General features: G+C 44.3%; 2 protein-coding genes across 3 annotated transcripts in view; both read left to right on the forward strand.

The window, feature by feature from the left end:
• ATP6V1B1 (ATPase H+ transporting V1 subunit B1) overlaps window positions 1–9,817 on the forward strand; it is a 64,229-nt gene extending 54,412 nt beyond the window's left edge. Inside the window, exons 8-14 of the mRNA XM_042468866.1 lie at window positions 3,925–4,022; window positions 4,241–4,364; window positions 5,262–5,412; window positions 6,267–6,349; window positions 7,046–7,150; window positions 7,990–8,119; window positions 9,311–9,817. Coding sequence (XP_042324800.1) covers window positions 3,925–4,022; window positions 4,241–4,364; window positions 5,262–5,412; window positions 6,267–6,349; window positions 7,046–7,150; window positions 7,990–8,119; window positions 9,311–9,471 — 852 coding nt within the window. The 3' untranslated portion in view covers window positions 9,472–9,817. The remainder of the gene's footprint in view (window positions 1–3,924; window positions 4,023–4,240; window positions 4,365–5,261; window positions 5,413–6,266; window positions 6,350–7,045; window positions 7,151–7,989; window positions 8,120–9,310) is intronic.
• Window positions 9,818–12,845: 3,028 nt separating this feature from the next.
• ANKRD53 (ankyrin repeat domain 53) overlaps window positions 12,846–21,786 on the forward strand; it is an 11,880-nt gene continuing 2,939 nt past the window's right edge. Inside the window, exons 1-5 of one of the 2 annotated variants that reach the window (XM_042470749.1) lie at window positions 12,846–13,039; window positions 14,794–14,929; window positions 16,574–16,773; window positions 18,555–18,719; window positions 19,709–19,829. In XM_042470749.1, coding sequence (XP_042326683.1) covers window positions 12,933–13,039; window positions 14,794–14,929; window positions 16,574–16,773; window positions 18,555–18,719; window positions 19,709–19,829 — 729 coding nt within the window. In that variant the 5' untranslated portion in view covers window positions 12,846–12,932. Of the gene's footprint in view, window positions 13,040–13,987; window positions 14,930–16,573; window positions 16,774–18,554; window positions 18,720–19,708; window positions 19,830–21,786 lie in introns of those variants that run through there. The other variant, XM_042470748.1, reaches the window with a different exon arrangement.

Consider the following 21,786-nt stretch of genomic DNA (forward strand, 5'->3'; position numbering starts at 1 on the left):
TGTTGTTCTTGTATCCCTTTTAGGGCTGAGCTGGGAATTGACCAGAGTCATAGTCCAATACTCAAACTGCTACTACACACTGGCTATTATATTATATTAAATTATGTTATGTTGTTGTTGTTGCTGTGTGCCTTCAAGTCATTTCCAACCTATGATGAACCTAAGGGGAACCTACTGTGGTGTTTTCTTGGCAAGCTGCTTCAGAGGAAGATTGCCATTGCCTTCCCTTGAGGCTGAGATAGTGTGACTTGGCCAAGATTACCCCACTTTGTTGTTTTTTTGACTGAGCTGGGAATCGAATCCTGGTCTTCAGGGTCATAGTCCAACGCTCAAATCCCTACTATACACTGGCTCTTATATACACTTGTCCCTCCACATTCGCTAGGGTTAGGGGCATGAGACCCCCGTAAATATGGGGAAAATGCAAATAACAAAACCACCACGTTTTTACCTGAGAGGATACCTCTCTAGGAATCTCTAGGTCCTCCAGTGAGACTCTATGGTCAATATCCGACAGACACTGACCATAGAGTTGCAATGGAGGAGGAGTTACAAAGACCTAGTAGAGTATCCTCTCTAGGAATCTCTAGGTCTTTCAGTGCCACTTTTAGTTAAAGTTGACCATAGAGTTGCACTGGAGGACTTAGAGATTCCTAGAGAGAACATATTAATCAAAGCCATGAATAATCAAAGCTTCAAATATGGAAAGTTGAGCGTATTACATTATATTACACTATATTGCTGTTGTTGTTGCTGTGTGCCTTCAAGATATTTCTGAGATCCGATGAACCTAAGGCAAAGCTATCATAGGGTTTTCTTGCCAAGATTTGTTCTGAGGAGGCCTGCCATTAGCTTCCCTTGAGGCTGAGAGAGTGTGACTTCTTGCCCAAAATCACCCAGTGGGTTTTTGGGGGGCTGACCTGGGAATCGAATCCTGGTCTTCAGAGTCAAACCAACACAATATGGACTACCAGAATTAAAATTAAAATAAGTAAATAAACCCTGAATAAGCCAAAAATCAATTCCTGGTTCCTAAAAGTGGGTACAGTGAACCCTCAGTATCTGATGGGGTTTGGTCCCAAGCCTCCCCCCCCCCCGTGGATACCAGAAATAATAATAATAATAATAATTATTATTATTATTATTATTATTATTATTATTATTATTAATGTACCACCTTTCCAAAGGATCAAGGCGGTTTACAGATTACATAAACAGTTACATTGATTATTGATATATTGATTATTTATTCTTTTAAAATATTCTCGTGCTGTGGGTGGTTGAATGCATGGATAAAATAGCTCAACAGCATGGAGAGGCTTCTCAACCTATTTAAAATGGTGGCATCCAGAGGCACTCTCCCTTTTTTTGGCCAGAAAAAACTCAATCTGAGGACTCTGGATGTTGGCAGATTTCCCCCTTCTTCCCTTTCCTTCTTCCAGATGTTCTTTCAGCATCTCTTGGTTCAGCAAACAGGTAGCCCTTTGCTCCCCCCAGTGGCCAGTCTGGCTATTGCAGCCATCTCCCTTCAAGGTCCAATGCCCTCCTTTTCCAGGACATGTCCTACATTTCAACCTTCTGTCCAGGAGGAATTTCAGTATGTCCTCTTTTTTTGTGAGGATGATGAAACGAAGAAGAAAGGAGCCAGTGTGGCATAGTGGTTTGAGTGTTGGACTACAACTCTGGAGACCAGGGTTCGAATCCCGACTCAGCCATGTAAACCCACTGGGTGACCTCTTGGCCAATAAGTCACAGTCTCTCAGCCTCAGGGAAAACCAATGGCAAACCTCCTCTGAAGAAATCTTGCCAAGAAAACCCCATGATAGGTTCGCTTTTGGGGTCACCATAAGTCGGAAACAACTGTAAGGCACACGGCAACAAGAAAAAGAAGCATGCATTTATATTTCTGTGGAGTTTATCGCACCGGGGTTAATTTCAGCATTAAAGAGAGATTAAAGCACATTTAATGCATCCCACAAATAAAGAGGAAATGGCAAGTTATTAAGAGAATGATTATCACATGGAATGGCACAAATAAAGCCATATCGGAAATGCATTGTCACTGAAATCCCAAAAGTAAAAAGATGCACCTTAATGCTTATTTGTGACCACTTTAATGGTGGGTTTTGTGAGACGTCGTGTGAAATCGTTTCGTGTAATTACGCGGTTTTTCCGGGATATTCATGTGATAAACTCCAAACTTAAGCTTTCTTGATTCTTGGGAAAAATAACATTTCACCTATCATTTGAATATTTTTACGTTTTGCGTACTTATGCAATTTTTCTGGGATATTCACAGGATAAACTCCTGATCTCCTTCGTGTGATAAACTAGGATGAGTTTTTAGCTTTTATTTGGTATTATTATTTTATTACAAGGAGTAATGCGATGGGTAAATAAAAGACATACTATTCTTTTTACCTAAGAGATCACCTCTCTAGGAATCTTCAGGTCCTCCAGTGCAACTCTATGATCAACATCTGCCAGAAGTTGACCATAGAATCATGTTGGAGGACCTACAAATGCCTAGAGAAGTGTTTTCCCTAGGAACTTCTAGGTTCTCCAGCACAACTCTATGGTCAACCAAGTTGCGCAGGAGGACCTAGAGATTTCTAGAGAGAACATATTAATCAAAACTATCTATCCACCTATCATTAGTCAAAAGCCACAAATGTGGAAGGCCAATTGTACAAATCCCAGGATTCAATAGGATTCAATAGGATTCGATAGGATGGAGACATGGCAGTTAAAGCAGTGGCAAAGTGCATTAATTCTGCAGGATAAAAATGCAACCCTAATTGTTTTTAAAAGTAACTTCCCAAACTCTGAGCAGAGTGGATGTTTGCGTTTGTAGTTCATATCCAAACAACATATCCTTCACACTATACAGTTATAGCAGTCTGGTACCATTTTATTTACCATGGCAAATAAATTCTATGCATTTATTTATTGGGTTTATATGCCATCTTTCTCCCAAAACGGGATCTGTCCTGCAGTGAGTTATTTAGAAAACACTCAGCTTTTCTGAATTCTTTCTTTATTGGATGGATTTCCCATCTTTCTCCCAAAACGGGTTTTGCAGTGAACTGTTTGCAAAACACTGAGCAATCCTCAAAAGAGAGAGAGACTGAGTATTAAGTCAGTTTAATTCTGCAGTGTAGACAGGCATATAGAATAACCGAGGAATTGTAGTTCGGAGAGGTTTGAGCCTCCTTGGGTCCCTTTTTGGGAGAAAGGCGGCATAGAAATGAAATTAATAATAATAATAATAATAATAATAATAATAATAATAATAAGTACTGTATATATTCATGTATAAATCTAGAAATTTTAGTTATGAAATTGACCCAAAAAAACCTGAGTTGGCTGATCCACAGGTCAGTGTAAACTCTTATTTTAACAAAAGGGAACCATCCCTTGGTGAAAGACGAGAGTAAGTAATCTGCCCTGGAAGCACTGACCCTCTTCTAGTCTCTCATCCATCAAGCCTTTAGTCTGGGCATAAACAGTTAGGCCTGCTGGGATTTTATATGTCCTTTGGCATTGTTTTCCTTTGCATCATCCTTTAGATCCTTGGTTACATGCCCCTAAGTTTTCCCCTCGACTTATCCATGGGTCGCATCAAAATCCTTGGACCTGCCCTTGACTTATACATGAGGCCGACTTATAGTTGAGTATATAGGGTAAAACTAGTGCTTTCTAGAAGAGAATTTGGAATCCTTTCCCAAACTACAAATCCCCAGATTCCATGGGACACATAGCCATAGGAGTTGAAGTGGTATCAAACCGCTGCAACTGTGCGATGAGGACAGCGGTGGGTGTGAAACGCATTTGCCTGGGGCCATATCTATTATAGACACTGGCCTTGTCCCCTGGACATTACCGATTAAATGTGTGTCTTCTTCTGTTTTTTGTGGCTCTCAGGTGAACATGGAAACGGCCCGTTTCTTCAAGTCGGACTTTGAAGAAAATGGCTCCATGGAGAATGTCTGCCTCTTTCTCAACCTGGCCAATGACCCAACGTGAGTGGGCTCCCCGTTTTTCTTGGGGGGCTCTGTGATACTGAACCATGGGGGGCAAGAGTGAACTTTCTGCACCAATATTTCACACTTCCTGCGTCGAAGTGTAAGGATGACACATAGTGGGGAGATGTGGGATGCACTGGACGCTTGGACCACTGATGGAGGGAGAGGATGATGGGTTCCATCATTTCCGACGGACCTTCTTTTGTCTCTCGCAGGATTGAGCGCATCATCACGCCACGCTTGGCCCTGACCACAGCGGAGTTTCTGGCCTACCAATGCGAGAAGCACGTCCTTGTGATCCTGACCGACATGAGCTCCTATGCTGAAGCCCTGAGGGAGGTCAGTGGAGAGGTCTAAGCTTTATGCTTTGATAGCTAATCATAGAACCTGGGGTTCCTACCAGGGCTTCCAGTTCAGGACTACCCCACACCCTAATATTCCAGGGCTAAAACTGGAATCCTAAATGTCACATCACAGGAAGGGGGCCCTTGAAAACTGCAATTTTTAGGACAAACACAGGTTGTTAATTTCCGCTTTCCCCAAGGAGACCCCTCATCATCTCATAGGAAATCAATTCCGATCTGCATCTCGTTCAGTTCAGGAATTATTCTGCAAAAAAATGTAAGTGGGATTCTTGTTGTTGCTGCAGAAAACATGCTTTTCTGTGCAGAAAACCTGCATAGATTCAGAAGAACTACAGTGGACCCTTGTTATCCGCTGGGTTTGGTTCCAAGATTCCCCGTGGATAACAAAATCCGTGGATGCTCAAGTCCCATTAAATATAATGACATAGCAAAATGATGTCCCTTATAAAAAATGGAAAATCAAGGTTTGATATTTGAAACTTATACTTTTTTTGAACATTTCCAAACCATGGATGCGTGAATCCATGCATAAAAAATCCGTGTATAAGAAGGGCCGACTGTACATGCATTTTGTTTTATTTTATTTTTTGGACAGAACAAGTCCTGAACTGCAAAAGTTCTCATCTATCCAAGATTTTCCTTGCCATCCTCTGCTGCCACTTCGGGAAACTTGTTTTCCCTCCTCTATTATTCACATATTTTTAATGTTCCTTCCATTCTTAGCTTGGAAGTCCTTCCTCTGACCTGAGGAGCAGAGATGGGGGCCAGTCCCTTCTCTTCCTGCAGTGGACCCTCCAACTCATTCATGGAGCACCTGGGAGGATGGCTGAGCCCCAGCAGTCATGCTTTCCTCTTGCTTTCCACTCTCCAGGTCTCAGCTGCCAGAGAAGAGGTCCCTGGACGCAGGGGCTTCCCAGGCTACATGTACACTGACCTGGCCACCATCTATGAACGCGCTGGGCGTGTGGAGGGTAGAAACGGATCCATCACCCAGATCCCCATCTTGACTATGCCCAATGATGGTGAGGAAGGAGGGACAGGTCTGGGAACGGGGCGGTCAATGCCTGGGTCACCACCTCTCTGAGAGGGGCCCCAGAGAAATAGATAGATAGATAGATAGATAGATAGATAGATAGATAGATAGATAGATAGATAGATAGATAGAGATGGATAGATAGATTTACCTTCTATCATCTATCTATCTATCCATCTTCCATCTATTTTATCTTCTGTCATCTATCAGATAGATAGATAGATGATAGATGGACGGATGGATGGACAACAGACAGAAAATAGATAGAATAGATGAGTGATAGACAGACAGACAGACAGACAGACAGACAGACAAATGGAAGGATGGATGGACGGACGGACAAATAGAAGACAGATAGAAGAATATGGAGGATGGATAGATAGATAGATAGATAGATAGATAGATAGATAGATAGATGATAGATAGATAGACAGATAGAAGACAGATTGATAGATAGTCAAAAGAAAGATGGATAGATAAATTTATCTTCTATCATCTATCTATCTGTCTATCGATCTACCCATCGATCTATTTTATCTTCTGTCATCTATCAGATAGACAGATAGATAGATGTAAGATGGATGATGGAAGGCAAATATAGAAGATAGAGGGATAGATAGAAGATGATAGATGAATAGATGATGGAAGGATAGAAGATGGATAGATAGATAGATAGATAGATAGATAGATAGATAGATAGAGATAATAAATGGATGGATGGAGAGACAGATTGAAGACATAGACAGGTAGAGGCACTGGAAGGGGCAGAAGGTGAAGTATTTTGCAACGTATGCACGCTGACCGGCTGCTAATAACACCTACCTGGTTTTATGTTTGGTACAGATATCACTCACCCTATTCCTGACTTGACTGGCTTCATCACTGAAGGGCAAATCTATGTGGACAGACAGCTGCACAACAGACAGGTAAATTGCCCTGGTTTTGTCTCACACCTTTGGTCCTGCTCTCTACCTGGGCAGCATAAAAGCTGAGAAGAAGGATTAGCTCATCCTGGGGCTCATTCCCACTTACATTTAAATTGATGTGCAATTTGCCTTCGCTCCACGTTGGCAAATCGATTCCAAAAGGTAAATTTACAGTGCTTTATAAATAAAGGTTAATAATAATAATAATAAAAGGTCCGTTGTTCCCACTATGAAAGCGGATCTTTTCATTATCCCCTTGTAATTGCTTCTTTTTTGGCACAATTGTCATCCTCACTAGTTTGTGCCGCTTCAAAACACATGACAATCATCTGTGCGTCATCAGTGATGTAAGCGGAAGCCTGGGCAGCCTGGCTTGGGAACTATACACACACACACACACACACACACACACACACACACACACACTGTATATTAAAATAAATTGATAGAAGATTTGATTGATTGATTTTTGCAACTACTTGCAATCAGTGAGGCAAGTAGTTGCAAAACCAATCAATCAAATCTTCTATCAATGTTTTACTATGCCACTGTAATTGATGGAACTTGAGCATCCATGGATTTGGTATCCATGGAGGGTCCTAGAACCAAACCCCGGCGGATACCAAGGGCCCATTGTATTTCCAAAACTAGAGATACTAATCTGTTGCCTCTTTTTCTGTTCTTCCTGGCCTTCAGATCTACCCTCCCATAAATGTCCTGCCATCTCTTTCCCGTCTGATGAAGTCGGCTATTGGAGAAGGCATGACCAGGAAGGACCATGGCGATGTCTCCAACCAACTGGTAAGCAGGATTTGATCTTTCTTGACAAGAGACCCAGGCATTTGGGCCAAGGACAAAAGTTCCCCCCTCCACTGTCCAAAGGTTAGTTTGTCTTTTGGTTAAGTCTTTTGAATCCCTTGAAAGTTGGATGTAGGACTTGTTTTCACATCTCTTTGTATAGAATGCCTGCAAACTATGTGCTGAATCATTTTTGATGCTCAGGAAATGCAATGCTGTCCTCTTTTATTTTCATCTTAATGCAATAGTAATTATTATTTACAGAGGGATAGTACAATAAAGCAGTGTTTCCCAAACTTTGGTCCTCCAGGTGTTTGGGACTTCAACCCTTTTTGGCAAACAATCAGGAATTCTGGAAGGTGAAATCCAAAACATCTGGAGGAACAAAGTTTGGAAACCTGTCTGGTCTTGGAAGCTAAGCAGGGTCTGTTATGGTTCAGACTTGGATGGGAGACTCCTAATGAATCCCAAGTGCTGTAGGCTATATTTTAGAGGAAGGAACTAGCAAAAGCATTCCTCGCCTAAGAAAATCCCATGAAATGCATGGGTCTGCACAAGTCAACAGGCACCTTGAAGGCACAACACACACACAGTATCTCATAACTTGATGGGAAACGTGGTTCTGTAATGCCCATGCTAGAGAAGGAACAACACACCTCAAAATAATAACCCATGTTATTATCCCCACTCCCTGATGGTCAGTCCCTGCATCATACACTTTTGCAGCCATTTTTTTGCAGTTCTGAAAACCTGGCAACCCTGACAACCGACTCCGAAGACAAGAAATCCATCCCTTGTCTGGATGCTCACCCCATCCTCTCCTTTGCTCTTGTCTTCCCCAGTATGCCTGTTACGCCATCGGCAAGGATGTCCAAGCCATGAAAGCTGTGGTCGGAGAGGAAGCCCTCTCTGCCGATGACCTTCTCTACCTGGAGTTTCTGCAGAAGTTTGAGAAGCAGTTCATTGCACAAGGTAGGCCAGGTGGAAAGCCACAGCGTGAAGGGTCTGGAAGCTGTGCTCTATGAAGAGCAGTTTAGGGAGCTGGAGATGTTTAGTTTGATGAAGAGACGGTGAGGGGGTGATATGATAGCCCTAGTTAAGTATTTGAAGGGATGTCACATTGAGGAGGGAGCAAGCTTGTTTTCTGCTGCTCCAGAGAATAGGAAACGCAGCAATGGATGCAAACTATAGGAAAAGAGATTCCACCTCAACATTAGGAGGAACTTCCTCACAGTAAGAGCTATTTAACAGTGGATGATGCTTCCTTGGAGTGTGGTGGAATCTTCTTCTTTGGAGGTTTTAAACAGAGGCTGGATGGCCAACTGTCATGGATGCTTTGGTTGTGAGTTCCTGCATGGCAGAATGGGGTTGGACTGGGTGGCCCTTGGGATCTCTTCCAACTCTATGATTCCATGACCTGGTGGCACCCATGGCAGCAGATGGCAAGTCTGTTCCAGGTTGGAGCCTGAATTTTAGGAAGGAGACCCAAGGTGCCAAACTCCATCCCTTTCCCTGTATCAAATAGGTTCAGCACTTTGGAAAGTACCTTTCAAGTTCAGCCTCCACTTACTACTGGACTGGACTAGCGAAGGAAGGATAGATGCATAAAGGAGTTTTCTCAGGAACCTGGATTTTAAAGGAACTAGGAGAAAGGGAAGAACAGGGCAATGAACTGTTTCATTGAAACACCCACCCACCCACCCACTGCAGCTAGCGATACTGATGCTATTCTAGGCGGCATCAGTGGATACTACAGGCTGGAATTCTCTTGGTGTTGTACATATGTGCATGTTCCTCTACAGAGGTGATTCAATAATTATTGTCTGATCTGCTGCCTCTGCATTCAGTTCAAGTTTCTGAAAGTGGAACCGCACAAACCGCGGGTATGGACTTGTTACGCTAGGGACAAAAAAAGTACTGTATAGCCACATGTGCAAGGGGATTTACATGGGTATGTGACACCAACCGGATCCCAGCCCAGGTTTTGTTCTGTTTTTAAAGCATGATTTTTATCTTTTTTTTTAAAAAAAAATACCTCAAAGGCGCTTGGAACATGAGGGATGAAATGTTTTTGTACAGAAAGAAGCAAATATCCTTAGTAATGACTCCTAACAAATTAGTAAACTAGTAATGACATACTTTAATGGCATCTTTTTCTCCTAGGAGCATATGAGAACCGGACTATCTTTGAGTCCCTGGACATCGGCTGGCAGCTGCTCCGAATTTTCCCCAAAGAGTTGTTGAAACGGATCCCAGAGAGCATCCTTTCGGAATACTATCCCCGGGAGGCTAAGGCTTCCCAGGGCTCTGACACAGTTCTCTGAGGCCTACACACAAGGAGAACCTCTCACTGCTCCTCAGTACAGAATCCAGATCCACCCATATACAACAAAATTAATGAGCAGCAATGCCTTTATTGGTCCAACTCCAAACTATAAAATGCCTCCTGTATGATTCTTGACATCTTTGCCTGATGAAGAATCCAGCGGAGCTTTGAAACCTGGCATAATGTACCAGGTAATTAAAAAAGAATGGTACAAAAGTAAAGCTGTTCTTATTCGGTTCTGCGCCGTTCTCTTTGAATCACCCTGGGTCTTATGCTTTGGAGTTGGTTCAATACTGCAGGGGGAAAAGCAGGAAAAGAGATTTCATGCAAACATTAGGAAGAATGAGGGTAAGAGTTGTTCAACAGTGGAAGATGCTGCTGCCTTGGAGGCTGCTGGAGTCTCCTTCTTTGGAGGTTTTTAAACAAAGGCTGGCAGCGATGGATTCAAGTCTTTTAGTCCAACTCTCAAGTCAAGTCTCAAGTCCTTGCAAGATACTTTCAAGTCAACTTTTAACATGGGGCACATTTCTTTGAGAGGAACAGCAAGTATGTTAGGCAATGGGCTTGAGGCAGGGGTCAACAAGGTCTGCTCAGCAGCCTGTCCTTGCTGCACATTGGAGGATCCTTCTAGCTTTTCAAGGGTTTAGAACAGTGGTTCTGAATCTTTGGTCTTCCAGATATTTTGGACTTCAGCTCCCAGAACCCCTTACCATTGGTCATGCTGGCTGCAGCTTCTGGGAGCTGAAGTCCAAAACATCTGGAGGACCAAAGATTGAGAACCACTAGGATGCTTGTGGCTCAAGCCCATTGCCTAACATCTTTTCTCTTCCCTTCCAAGAAATGTTCCCCGCACTTTGGGGACAGGTCTTGCCTGCTGCTCCAAGCGAATGGCACCAACACGTCAGTCATTAAAAATATACAAGTCTCAAGTCAAGTCAGTGTGTAATTTTTGCCAAGTCAAAGCCAAGTCAAGTCATTGAAGTGACCGGAGTCCGATTTAAGTCCGAGCGAATTGACTGAAGTCTGCATCACTGGAGCTTGGATGGCCATCTGTCCCAGGGAGGGCTTGGATTGTGTCTTCCTGCATGGCAGAAGGGGAATGGACTGCATGGCCCTTGGAGTCTCTTCCAGCTATATGGCTCTATTATAGCAGATATTCCAGAAGGACCCCAGAAATCAAGAAATCAGCAAGTTTATTAAGCTGGCTTTTCTTCAGCGGAATCATTTCCAAAGCCTGAAGGCAGGTCAACACGTGTGTAACTCCTTTTTATAGGGATTCAGACAAAGAACCTTTGGCTATTCATTGATTAGTACATAGAATTTCAGCATAAGTACATTCCATTCTCTTATTGATTACAGAAAACGTATTTTAAACACACATGTGTACCATCTTCAATGACCTTATCAGGACTGTTTACTCACTCCAACATCCTTTGTTTCAGCAAATGCAGACATTTCAGCTCCACTTTAGGTAATGGATCATGCCATGCAAGAACCATGAAAATGTCCTTTCACCTGCCTGGTTACCTATTACAGAAACAATCTTTCCTCCTATTTCCAGACCTTCTAACTCTTAACATATTGGCTGTTTTTCTATTAAATTAATTTTTGTCCTCCTCAGTATGATTCTATGATTCAATAAAGATATCACTGCTTGTGGATTTTGGATGTTGCTGCATTTTGCTGCCCAGCCAAAACGGCAACCCTGAATATGTTTCCCAGGTCCACCCACATTTTCTTCAAAGGCCTCTTCAGCATTCCCTGCTCCTCTCTTCTGCTTAGCAGACCCCAGGAAATCCCACCATCCCTCTGTTATTGCTGTAAAACATGTTGGTTGTAATGTATATCGTGTCCCAATTTGAAATTTAAAAAGTGAAATACAATCAGATTCAAGCATCCATGGTTTGAAAATATTCCAAAAATATATACATTCTGAAAAAGCAAGCCTTGCTTTTGCCATTTTATGTAAGGGAACATAATTTTACTCTTGTATAAAATGGGACTTGAGTATCCATGGGTTTTGTTATTCACAGAGGGTCTTGGAACCAAACCCCAGGAGCGGATACAAAGGGCCCCATATCCGCAGTGTAAGGTTGCTGCTCTCCTGATCCAGGTAGGTGGTCTATCAAGCCCCTATATACAGAGGCTGGACGGCCATCTGTCAATGGGGATGCTTTGATTGAGATTTCCTGCATGGCAGGATGGGGTTGGACTGGATCAGGGCCCTTCTGGGGTCTCTTCCAACTCTATGATTCTATGTAGAACTAGAAATTCCTGGCTCAGCCCCCCATTTAATCCTGCTTTACCAGGCACCAGCAGCTGCAGGCAACATCTGATCTCCTATCAATTGGGGTGCAGCATACTGACATTTCCAGCTGCTCCCTCCAACAATCTATGCACACATCTGCTCTGGAAATGTCCTCACAGTTCCTACCCACATAACCCACATTATTTCAACATTTCGTTTTGCTTGTCCTCTGACTCGAAAGGGAGGCAGTTGGATGGGAGACTATCCTAGCTACGTCTTGTTGCTGTCTCTCCTGCTGCAGGATTGTAGTCCAGCCAATACCATCATCAAGATTCCTGCTGAGCCTAGTTTGGTGTACTATTAAAAGCCCTTTCTTTACAAACATTCCTAAGACCAATTGGAACAGAAATGTCTTCAAAGAAGGGGACTAGTTTAGCAACCCTAGAAAATGAGTTCTAGGGTTCAGGTGCAGCCACCTAGAAGGCCATGATGCGTTTCATATTCCCACCATGTATGTCTCTGAGCTGGGCAATGGGAGGGATGCAAGAGAAGGGACTTCCAGGAAGGCAAGCTGGAGCAGGTTCAGAGAAGGGCAACAAGGATGGTTCAAGTGCAAACCAGGACCATTTGAACTGGTTCAAACCGATTTGCAATCCGGTTTAATAGGTAGTGGGAATCAGGCCTATGATTCTGTGATATTCATTTCCCTCAATTAATTGTTTAATTAACATTAATTTCATTAACTAACATTAATTTAATTAACAGTTAAGTGGACATTGGTGACTCCAGGTGAGTGAGGACTACAACTCCCACAATCCCTCACCACTGGCCAAGATGGCAAGGGCTTCTGGGAGTTGAAGTCCCCAGTCTCAACGAGGGGCGGAACCATAGCCCACGGCCAGAGTAGTTGGGGGAAGGTATTGAAGGTAACACGCAGGCAGGCAAGTGCCTCGCTCTCTCTCTTCCCTCCCCTACACTTTCACTGCTTCGCTCCGCCCCTGTCTCCGCTGATTGGCCACTCTTGAGGACAAGGCGGGGCCTTGGCCCTACACGTCACCACACTTCGCTCCGCCCCCGTCCACGCTGATTGGTCATTCTTGAGGATAAGGCGTCACCACGCAGGCCTGGTTGAGCCGTTGCCGTGGCAACGCCTCAAGGCCCAGCGGCCTTCCCGGAGCCTGCCTTTTGCTGGGCCTAAATTGCTAGCGATCATGGGGAGCCCGAAGGGAGGCCGACGGAGCCGGCGCGGGCGCAACCCCAAGCGCGTCTCTCGCGTGTGCACCACCAGCGCCGTCAGCCTCTCGGGGGACGGACGGAGGCCAGTCGGGGACTGAGGACGGACCGGGCGGGAGGGAGGGAGGGAGGGAGAGGGCCGGCGTCGCCATGGCAACAGGCCTGCGAGGAACACGCTTCTCGTCTCGTGTGAAGGCTGCTCCCTCGAGCCCCTCTCCCTCGCCTTTTCTATTCTCACTTTATCGCTGTTAGCAACACTGGCGATGCTTGCAATCCCTACATTGGGCCCGATTCACATTAGGATGACACTGTTAATGATTGTTATCATTATGATTAAGCTTGATTGAAATAGCGCTGTGAATTGACAGACATTAAAATAGATCAGAGGCTAAGGCTGCTTAACACATATTAACATTACTATTATTAATTACAGCTATTACTATTACTGCTCAATAATACTATGTAGAATCAGTTGGAAGAGGCCCCAAGGAGGGCCCTGATCCAGTCCAAGCCCTTCTTCTTCTTCTGCCATGCAGGAACTCCCCGTCAAAGCCTCCCCTTAAAGGCAGCCTCCAAGGGAGGAGACTTCGCCATCTCTTCCACTGACATTCACCAGAGACACACCTGAAGGACGGACACTTCAGCCCCAAACAGTGGAGTCAGTTCCCCAGTTCCTTAAACTGACCATACATTGAATACTGAGTGTGTTTACAAAGTATAAGCCAAAGATCCAAAGTCATAGAATCCCAGAGATGGATGGAAGTCCCAAGGGCCCCTTCAGCCACATAGGGCTTCATGGTTCCCAGACCCTTCACCCTTTTGGTCTCCTTCCTTTGGACCCATGGCTCCAGAGTGGAAGACCAAAAGGGTGAAGGGTCTGGGAACCATGAAGCCCTATGAGGAAAGACTTAGGGAGATGCTGGGGATGTTTAGCCTGGAGAAGAGAAGGTGAAGAGGGGGATATGATGATGATAGCCCTGTTTAAGTATTTGGCCCTAGGGGTGTCACGTTGAGGATGGAGCAAGCTTGTTTTCTGCTGTTCCAGAGAATAGGAACCAGAACAATGGATGCGAAATACAGGAAAAGAGATTCCAGCTCAACATGAGCAGGAGCTTCCTGAGAGTAAGGGTGGTTTGAGGAAGTAGACTTGAGTCTAAGGAAGCTCTGACTTCTTTCTTAATCTCAAAGGAGGTCCCTCTCCATAATGATCCTACAGACATAACACGGCTATATCTTTGAATTCTGCAACTTCTCTTAGCAGCAGCCCTGTTCATGAAACTAGTGGGGTTTTCATTGACCGAATTAACCTCTTCTGTGGTCTGTTCCCCCTCTTTCCCCAATGCCACCCACTTTTATTATTGTTATTGTGTGACTAAGTAGTTTCTGACTTATGGCAACCCTAAGGCATAAGTTCCTCAGAGGAGGTTTGCCATGGCCTTCCCCTGAGGAGGCTGAGAGAGTGACTCGCCCAAAGTGGGTTCCACAGCTGAACCAGGTTTCGAAACCTGTTCTCCAGACTCTTAGTCCAATGTCCAAACCACTGCTTGACGCTTCCACTTTACTGAGCATTGCTGTCTTTTCCAGTAAGTGCTGTCATCTCTCTCATGATGTGTCCAAAGTACAACAGCCTCAAGTTCGTCATCCTCGCTTCTCTTGGGAGTTCAGGCTTGGTTTGCTCTCAGGCTCATGTATAGATTTACATTTATATTGGAAGAGCCCTCTTGCACATTGCATTCCAAATCCTTTTACCTTTTTGCACCATGCTCTCGGCTTAGTTCCATGGCTCTGTTTGGAAAGGGCAGCCGGAATGACTTCACTTCTGCCTTGGTTCTTGTTTAGTTCCTCCAAGTCAATCAGACAGCCTTCAGCAAAGATCAGGTCCAAAGAAATGCACTATGCGGCCAGCACTGGACATGTGCGCTGGCTCCAGGTCTGCCTGCAGAAGACCTCAAGTCCGACCCAAGCCGACATTAACGTAAATGTCCCTTTTCTGCATGGTTTCTCTTTGAAGTGGGGGGGGTGTGTAAGTGGGTGCCTTTTTGCACCCTACAATTCAGTTTCAGTTGAAGACGTTATGGATCTCCAAAGGTTAGATCCAGGGTAAGTGCAGTGCATCTATTGGATCTTAATTTTTGGCCCACACTAGTCCCTCAACCCTCCAGTTTTTTTTTAAACAGGCAATTTTTCTGCAATTTTGTCCCCAAACCAGGTGGAAAAATGCCCAAAATGCATGAAAATAAGCAAGTACCTCCCTGGCAAATACTTCAGAACCTCATAGCACCTCCAAATACCTTTGCTGTTCTCTGCAGCCCTTCTCAAAATGGCAGCAGGAATTGGTATGGACTGGTGTCACTTCCTGCCGCCATTTTGAGAGGGACTGGAAAGGAAAATGGAAGTATCTGGGCTTTCTGGGTGGGGGGTGCAGCCCATGCAGGGCTGGGGCGAAACTGGCACACTCCCATCAGCTCCTGCTGTTGTCATTTATGAGAATGATAGTTCAAAAACCTCTGGAGGGTCACATTTGTTGTTATTCTTTAGCACCAGCATTATACTTCTCTAGTGAAGGGAGTGTTGCCTAACTGCTGGATAACTCCATGAGCATAAAGGCACCACTCCGTTTCATCAGGTAGTTTCTTACCCACAGCCTTGTGTACGAAAGAGGTCTTGAGTTGTGCAGCTAAACCTCCATTGAGAAAATAGATAAATTCCTAGCATGAATTCCTTAACAGAAATTTTAGTAGCAGAGCAGAAATAACACGGAAAGAAATTGGTTTCCTACGCTGCCAAAAAAGAAGAGCAGGTCAACCTGTTTCAGCAGACATTTATCCAAAGCTGAGAATATGCTCATGTGAAACAAAGCAACCAGGTCAGGAAAGCCTTGCAGAAGTGGACAAAAACATTTTGAACTTGCGAGAGACCACCTGAAATCTTTGTTCAAAATGCATCCAGGGATGACCTTTTCTTTCGCCAGCCTCCATTTATCGTTTCCATTACAATGGCCACATATATAGATATATGTTCTTTAATATATTGGAGGGGGGCAGATTCATGAGACAGGTTACCTGCTTTCCCCTTTTTTGGCCTATTTTGCTGTTATGCATATTCAGGAAGGGATTCTAGAGGCTGCTGCCGCTTACCTTTCCTGTTTTGTGGGGTTTAGATGTTATTATACTTTACAGTAGGATCAGTTAGGGAAGAATCCTAGCTCAGGTTTTCCTGCATTATGTGCCGCACCCCAACCCTGAAAGTCTGTGTTCCTCCAACCCTCCATCACCATCCTCCCGATGCTGATGTAGATTAAAAGTAAACCTCCCAGCTAGACAGAGGATGAGGAGGGGAGGCAGTGTTTTGATGGGGATAAAAAGATTTTTAAAACGTAGCCACATTGTGAGAGGCTTTGTCAATTGAGGTGCACCTGTACAGAGGAAAAATGGCGTTCATTGCTCCTCACCGGTGATAAGTGATCTTAATCCCATCAGTCTTCAGACCAGTTTCAGTGGGAGCAGGACGGAGGCTGAAGTGTGCGGAGGGTCAGATTTTTCTTTTGCACACTGTGAATGGCTCTAATCAACAAGCCCTTTTTTCATCCCCTTGTTTTCTTTTCCTTTCCCCCTGCCAGGGCTTCTCTGCCTTGCACACCGCAGCTTTGCGCGCCCGCTTGGATTGCATACAGATATTGGTTGACAGATACGGTGCCAATGTGAACCTGGCTAGCGTCACTGGCTGGCGGCCCATCCACCTGGTGATAAGCAAGGAGAACGGGGCCATGGGGCTGGAGTGCCTGAAGTTCCTCATCAGCAGAGGGGCCAAAGTCAACGTGTAAGTGCCCAAGGCCCTTCCTGTCACCTTCAGCCGGGGAGGGAATTTTGGCCCTAGAAAAGGGGCCTTAAACCCCACATATGTTGGACAAGACATGGATTTACTCATGGGTGCATGTGTGTGACTTGCCTTATTTCATTCATGTTCTTTATAACTCAGTTTCCTTTATCAAGACAGCCAAAGCATATAGCAAATCTGGATTCATTTCTTAAACCAAACCTAGCAGCATACAGTAACTACGGATCTGAAAGTGACAAAGCAGCTCAATGAGAGTCCTTAACAAAGAACAGGTTTCACCAAACAAATACACACACACACACACAGTAGAAGCAACAAACTCTTGTGGAATACACTGATGTTTGTAAGCAGAGGCTAGATGGTCATCTACCACAGGGAATGTTTTGATGGTGTCTTCCTGCATGGCGGTGGATTGCTCTGGCCCTAAAAAAAATACTCGGTTAGTTACCCAGTGCAAAATGCACCGGGTTAAGTGGGTTGTTCATTGCCTCGCCACCCTGCAAACCGCACTGGGTGCATTTGGGGCCAGTGTGAACGTCGGAAATAACCCAGTTTCACATCAGGTTATTCCCATAGTATGAATAGGCCCCATGTCTCACTCTATGGAATGCTAGGAATTTGGGGACTGAAGGAAAATTTCATTGGGGGCCAGATTTTTTTTTATTCCTGGGAGGCAGCATTGGAGATTTTCAGATGGGGAAAAGCCCAGACAAAGAGGCATACTGCTGGCAAAGTCACCCAATCGCTCTCAAGATTTTCAGACACACCGCGCTTAATAGTGTGCCGATGCAGAATGGTGTTTTAATTTTAATGACCCTATTTTCTATTTGAATAGTTTTTATTACATAGTTTTTAGAATTTATTCAGCTTCTGAATTACTGAGAAAATTGATACAACTTGATGTACAATATTACTTATTCCAGTACCTATTGACCCTTGTTCGAGGCATCTCCAAGCTGTATTCCTTTTTGTATTCATATTGTATGCTTGCATTGTTTTTTCTATTGGACATTGTATAATATTGTACTGTATTGTATTGTTTTGTGCAGGTCATTGACCATAATCAATCTTATTTCATTATCCAGAACTTAACCCATGAAGATCCAGGAATGCTCCAGCAGCATGGGGAAGCCCCGGGAATGGTTTGTTGCTGGAGCATTCCTGGATCTTAATGGATTAAGTCCTGGATAAGCGTGACATCATCTGAAAATCTTCAGCAGAATCACACAACTTTGCCAGGAGTATGCCTTTTTCTTCCCCAATTTTCCCCCGTCTGATCATCTCCATTGTAATTTTGTCCTCCGCCCCAGCTATATTCCTGGCATGCCATTTGCATGTGCATTCATTGCCATAGTTTTCCCATTTAGCACAAGAATTGCAGAGCACAGTCATTATGTAACTCCACAAATGGAGATTCAGACTGTCCAATCTAGTATCTCAGCCAATGTGTCTTTGTCCCCTGCATAGTATTCCTTCCATCCTTTAGTTACTACCCCACCAGTTTCAATTTTTGCTTAAGGTTTTCCTTTCTTAATGGTAAGCACTTGGAGCCAGAAGGGATTTACGTCTATAGGACTGCAGACCCCATTGTTCTTGGGGGACAATTAGCTTCTGGACATCTTCTTTCACTCCCAAACTAATTGTTTACAATTCACAGTAGGAGAAGCATGTTAGAATAAATTTGTCTCATGGCTTTTTTAAATGAATGTCCTCCGAGTTCAAATTTGCATGAATCACTAAAATCCCAAATGAACACTTTTCAGGCAGAACCAAAGCGGGGTGACTCCACTTCACAAGGCAGCAAGTGAGGGTAGTGAAAAATGCGTCCAGGTTCTGATCGATGCAGGAGCTGATGTCCATGCCAAGGACATAGAGGGGCAGAAGCCCATTGATCTGTCCAGAACGTGGGGCCACAGAGCCTGTGCTAAGTGAGTAGTGCATATCAAGGCATTATGGGTAAGAGACGCTTTAAGGTACGATGGATACAAACTTCCAGCTTGTCCAGCGATATGCTTCAAGCCAGAAGTTGGGTGGTCTCTGTCATGGTTGTGGGTACGCAATCTGTGTAGGCAAACTGTCCATGTGAGACATGTGTCTTTGGTGCAAATAGTCTCTTTCACACTATATAACTGTAGCAGTTTGATACTGCTTTAACTGCTGACACTGCATCCTGTGGAATCCTAGGTTTGTAGTTTGGCGAAGCTCTTTGCTGGAAAATTCTAAATATCTCACGAAACTATACACATCATAGGATTCCACAGGAGGAGCCGTGATAGTTAAAACAGTATTAAAGTCCTGTAATTGCAAAGTGTGAAAGAGACCTGTGAGCCAGCTGTCTCAGAAGACTCGCTGGAAAGATTTTTCTCAGTGACAGCCTGATTTTGGAACAGGCAGAAGCAAGTCCTTGTGGCAATCCTGACTTTAAAATAGAATATGCATAAGACTGATATATTAGAAACATTTGGCCTCTATAAGAACCTCCCTTTCCCATGTCCAAACCTGGAAGCATCCTTTGGAGCCCTGGTGGCACAGTGGTTAAATGCCTGTATTGCAGCCACTCACTCACAAACCACACCCCACAAGGTTGTGAGTTCAAAACCAGCCAGGGAGTCAAGGTCGACTCAACCTTTAATCCTTCCAAGAGCACTAAAATGAGTCCCCAGCTTGTTGGGGGCAGTTAGCTTACACATTGTAAACCGCTGGTTAGGGAGTGCTTAAGTGCACTGATAAGCGGTATAGAAATGTACTTGCTATTGCTATTTGGTCAGCCAAGAGCCCCAGGCCACTGTTCTGAGGGCCACTGGAAGGAACTGTTTGGGAAGCTGTGTTTGCCTTGGGCAAAGCTTTTGTCTTGCTTGATGAGCACAGGGGTATCTGTTTGTTCACTCATTCAAAGTTGTTCTCTCTGTCCCTGTAGATACCTCGCTAGTGCCATGTGGAAAATAGACAAGGAGAACTATGCGCGGGAGATGTGTAGACTGAATGAAATCAAGGAAGAGTGTGAGATGAGAAGAAAAGAATTCATCAAAAGAGAACAGGTCAGAAGCTTCAAAAGTTGGCTGAAGGCACGCAAGGCCTTGGTTATTTGGTTACTAGCACTCCAGCTAGTAACCAGCCCCAGCCGTGGTCCACCCCAATAAGCATTTATGCAATGTGAGAGTCCTGCAGACATATTAAAGATGGGTGAAATAGTCTAGGTTTATGTTGGGGATGTTGGATTTGAGGCTGGTCAATGATCTTTTTGGGATTCCTAGAAGCATGGGAGATGACGGGGGAATGAGATCTATGTGTGTAGTTGAAAGTTATTCCATGATGGAATTGAGCCAGAAAGGAAGCAGAGAAAGGTGGTTTTGCTTTCTGCAGGATATCATTGACATCGAAGGCTCCCCTGAACATCCAGTGAGGGACAGTAATCTTTGGCGTGCTCGTGTTGTGGAGCTTCATCTGCTTGTGTGAATGTGTAACTACATTTTCTATCACAAACTGTCTTAAGCATCCAGTGACCTCCTGTTCAGAAAGATGAATCCTGAGTGAAACTTTTCACCTCTCATAAGTGGGATGCACATGCTGGGCAACAATGATATTCCTGAAATATTTGTCATTATACTCTGGTTGTACACATGGGCACATAAGTGGAAGTGTCCAGCTCTGCATGGCATAGAGTAGGCTTTATTTGGATGAACTGAATCCTTTGATGGACACATTCTTCCCATCCTGTCTGAGTGAACCCACAGACAGGGTGACCATTAGGCATGCCTGCTTCTGTGGTGCCCCTTTTACATCCTTCTCAAGGAGAAGCCGGCGCAGTGCATCCATGTTACGTAAGCTGTCTTAGACTATGGGAGAAGGGGCAGACCTATAACTCTGTCCTTCAGCCTACTTCCCCTAGTTTCAAACTGTATCAACTGTAAAGCTATGCACTAGTTGGGGAAGTCTCCCACCTTGTAACTGAAGATGGCTTTACAGATTTCAAACACATAGATACATTGAAATTCATTAAAATTAATTAACATGTAGTAAAAATCAAATGCTCTTTAGATGCGCATCTCTTGGGTTTCCTTAAGTAAACATATGAATTTTTGAGTATCACATAATCATAGGCTTGGAGCTCCAGCTATTACAGAACAAGCACATTCTCTATAATCTCTGTTTCATAGTCTCCCAGGTCTTACTGATGGAGTTTTGGACCATCGGTGTTTCATATTCTGTCCAAGCATCAGTGAGATATAATCAAATAATGCTTCATGTTCCAAGTAGTGCCATTTTTGGTAATTGTGCTATTGTGATTCTATCAGTGGCAATTTTATTCAGATGCTTTGTCCTGTATGGACAGCTCAGTTCCTTGCCCAGGTGGATTAACTCCACTGCAGTATCTGAGGCTGCAGGTCAGTGTCCAACCTACCAGTTTTGGGTAAGGTACTGGAATGTGTGGTGGCTTCCCAACTCCATAAGTTTCTGGATGAAATGGACTATCTAAATCCATTTCAGTCTAGCTTTAGGCCTGGATATGGAACAGAGATAGACTTGGTTGCCTTGGTGGATGGCCTACACAGGAAACTGGACAGGGGAGTGTATTCCTGTTAGTTCTGTTGGACCTCTTAGCAGCTTTTCATACCATCAACTGTGGTATCCTTCTCAGCCGCCTCTCTGGGATGGGACCTGGAGGTACTGTTTTGCAGTGGCTCCATTCCTTCCTGGAGGGGTGAACCCAGAAGGTGGTGCTGTGCTATTCAACATATACATGAAACCACTGGGAGAGTTTTGGGTTGCGGTGCCATCAATATGCAGATGACAGTCAGCTCTACTACTCCTTTCTACCTCAATCCGAGGAGGATGTCCTGGTCCTAAACCAGTGTCTGTAATCAGTAATGAACTGGATCAGGCAAACAAGTTGAAACTTGTAACTGTCATCCTTGGGCCTGTGAGGGGGAGAACAGGCCGGCCTGAAGAGACAGTGCCCTCCCTCCGTAACTGTCATCCTTGGGCCTGTGAGGG

The sequence above is a fragment of the Sceloporus undulatus genome, chromosome 5 (genome assembly GCF_019175285.1).
Source record: "Sceloporus undulatus isolate JIND9_A2432 ecotype Alabama chromosome 5, SceUnd_v1.1, whole genome shotgun sequence".
NCBI lineage: Eukaryota > Metazoa > Chordata > Lepidosauria > Squamata > Phrynosomatidae > Sceloporus > Sceloporus undulatus.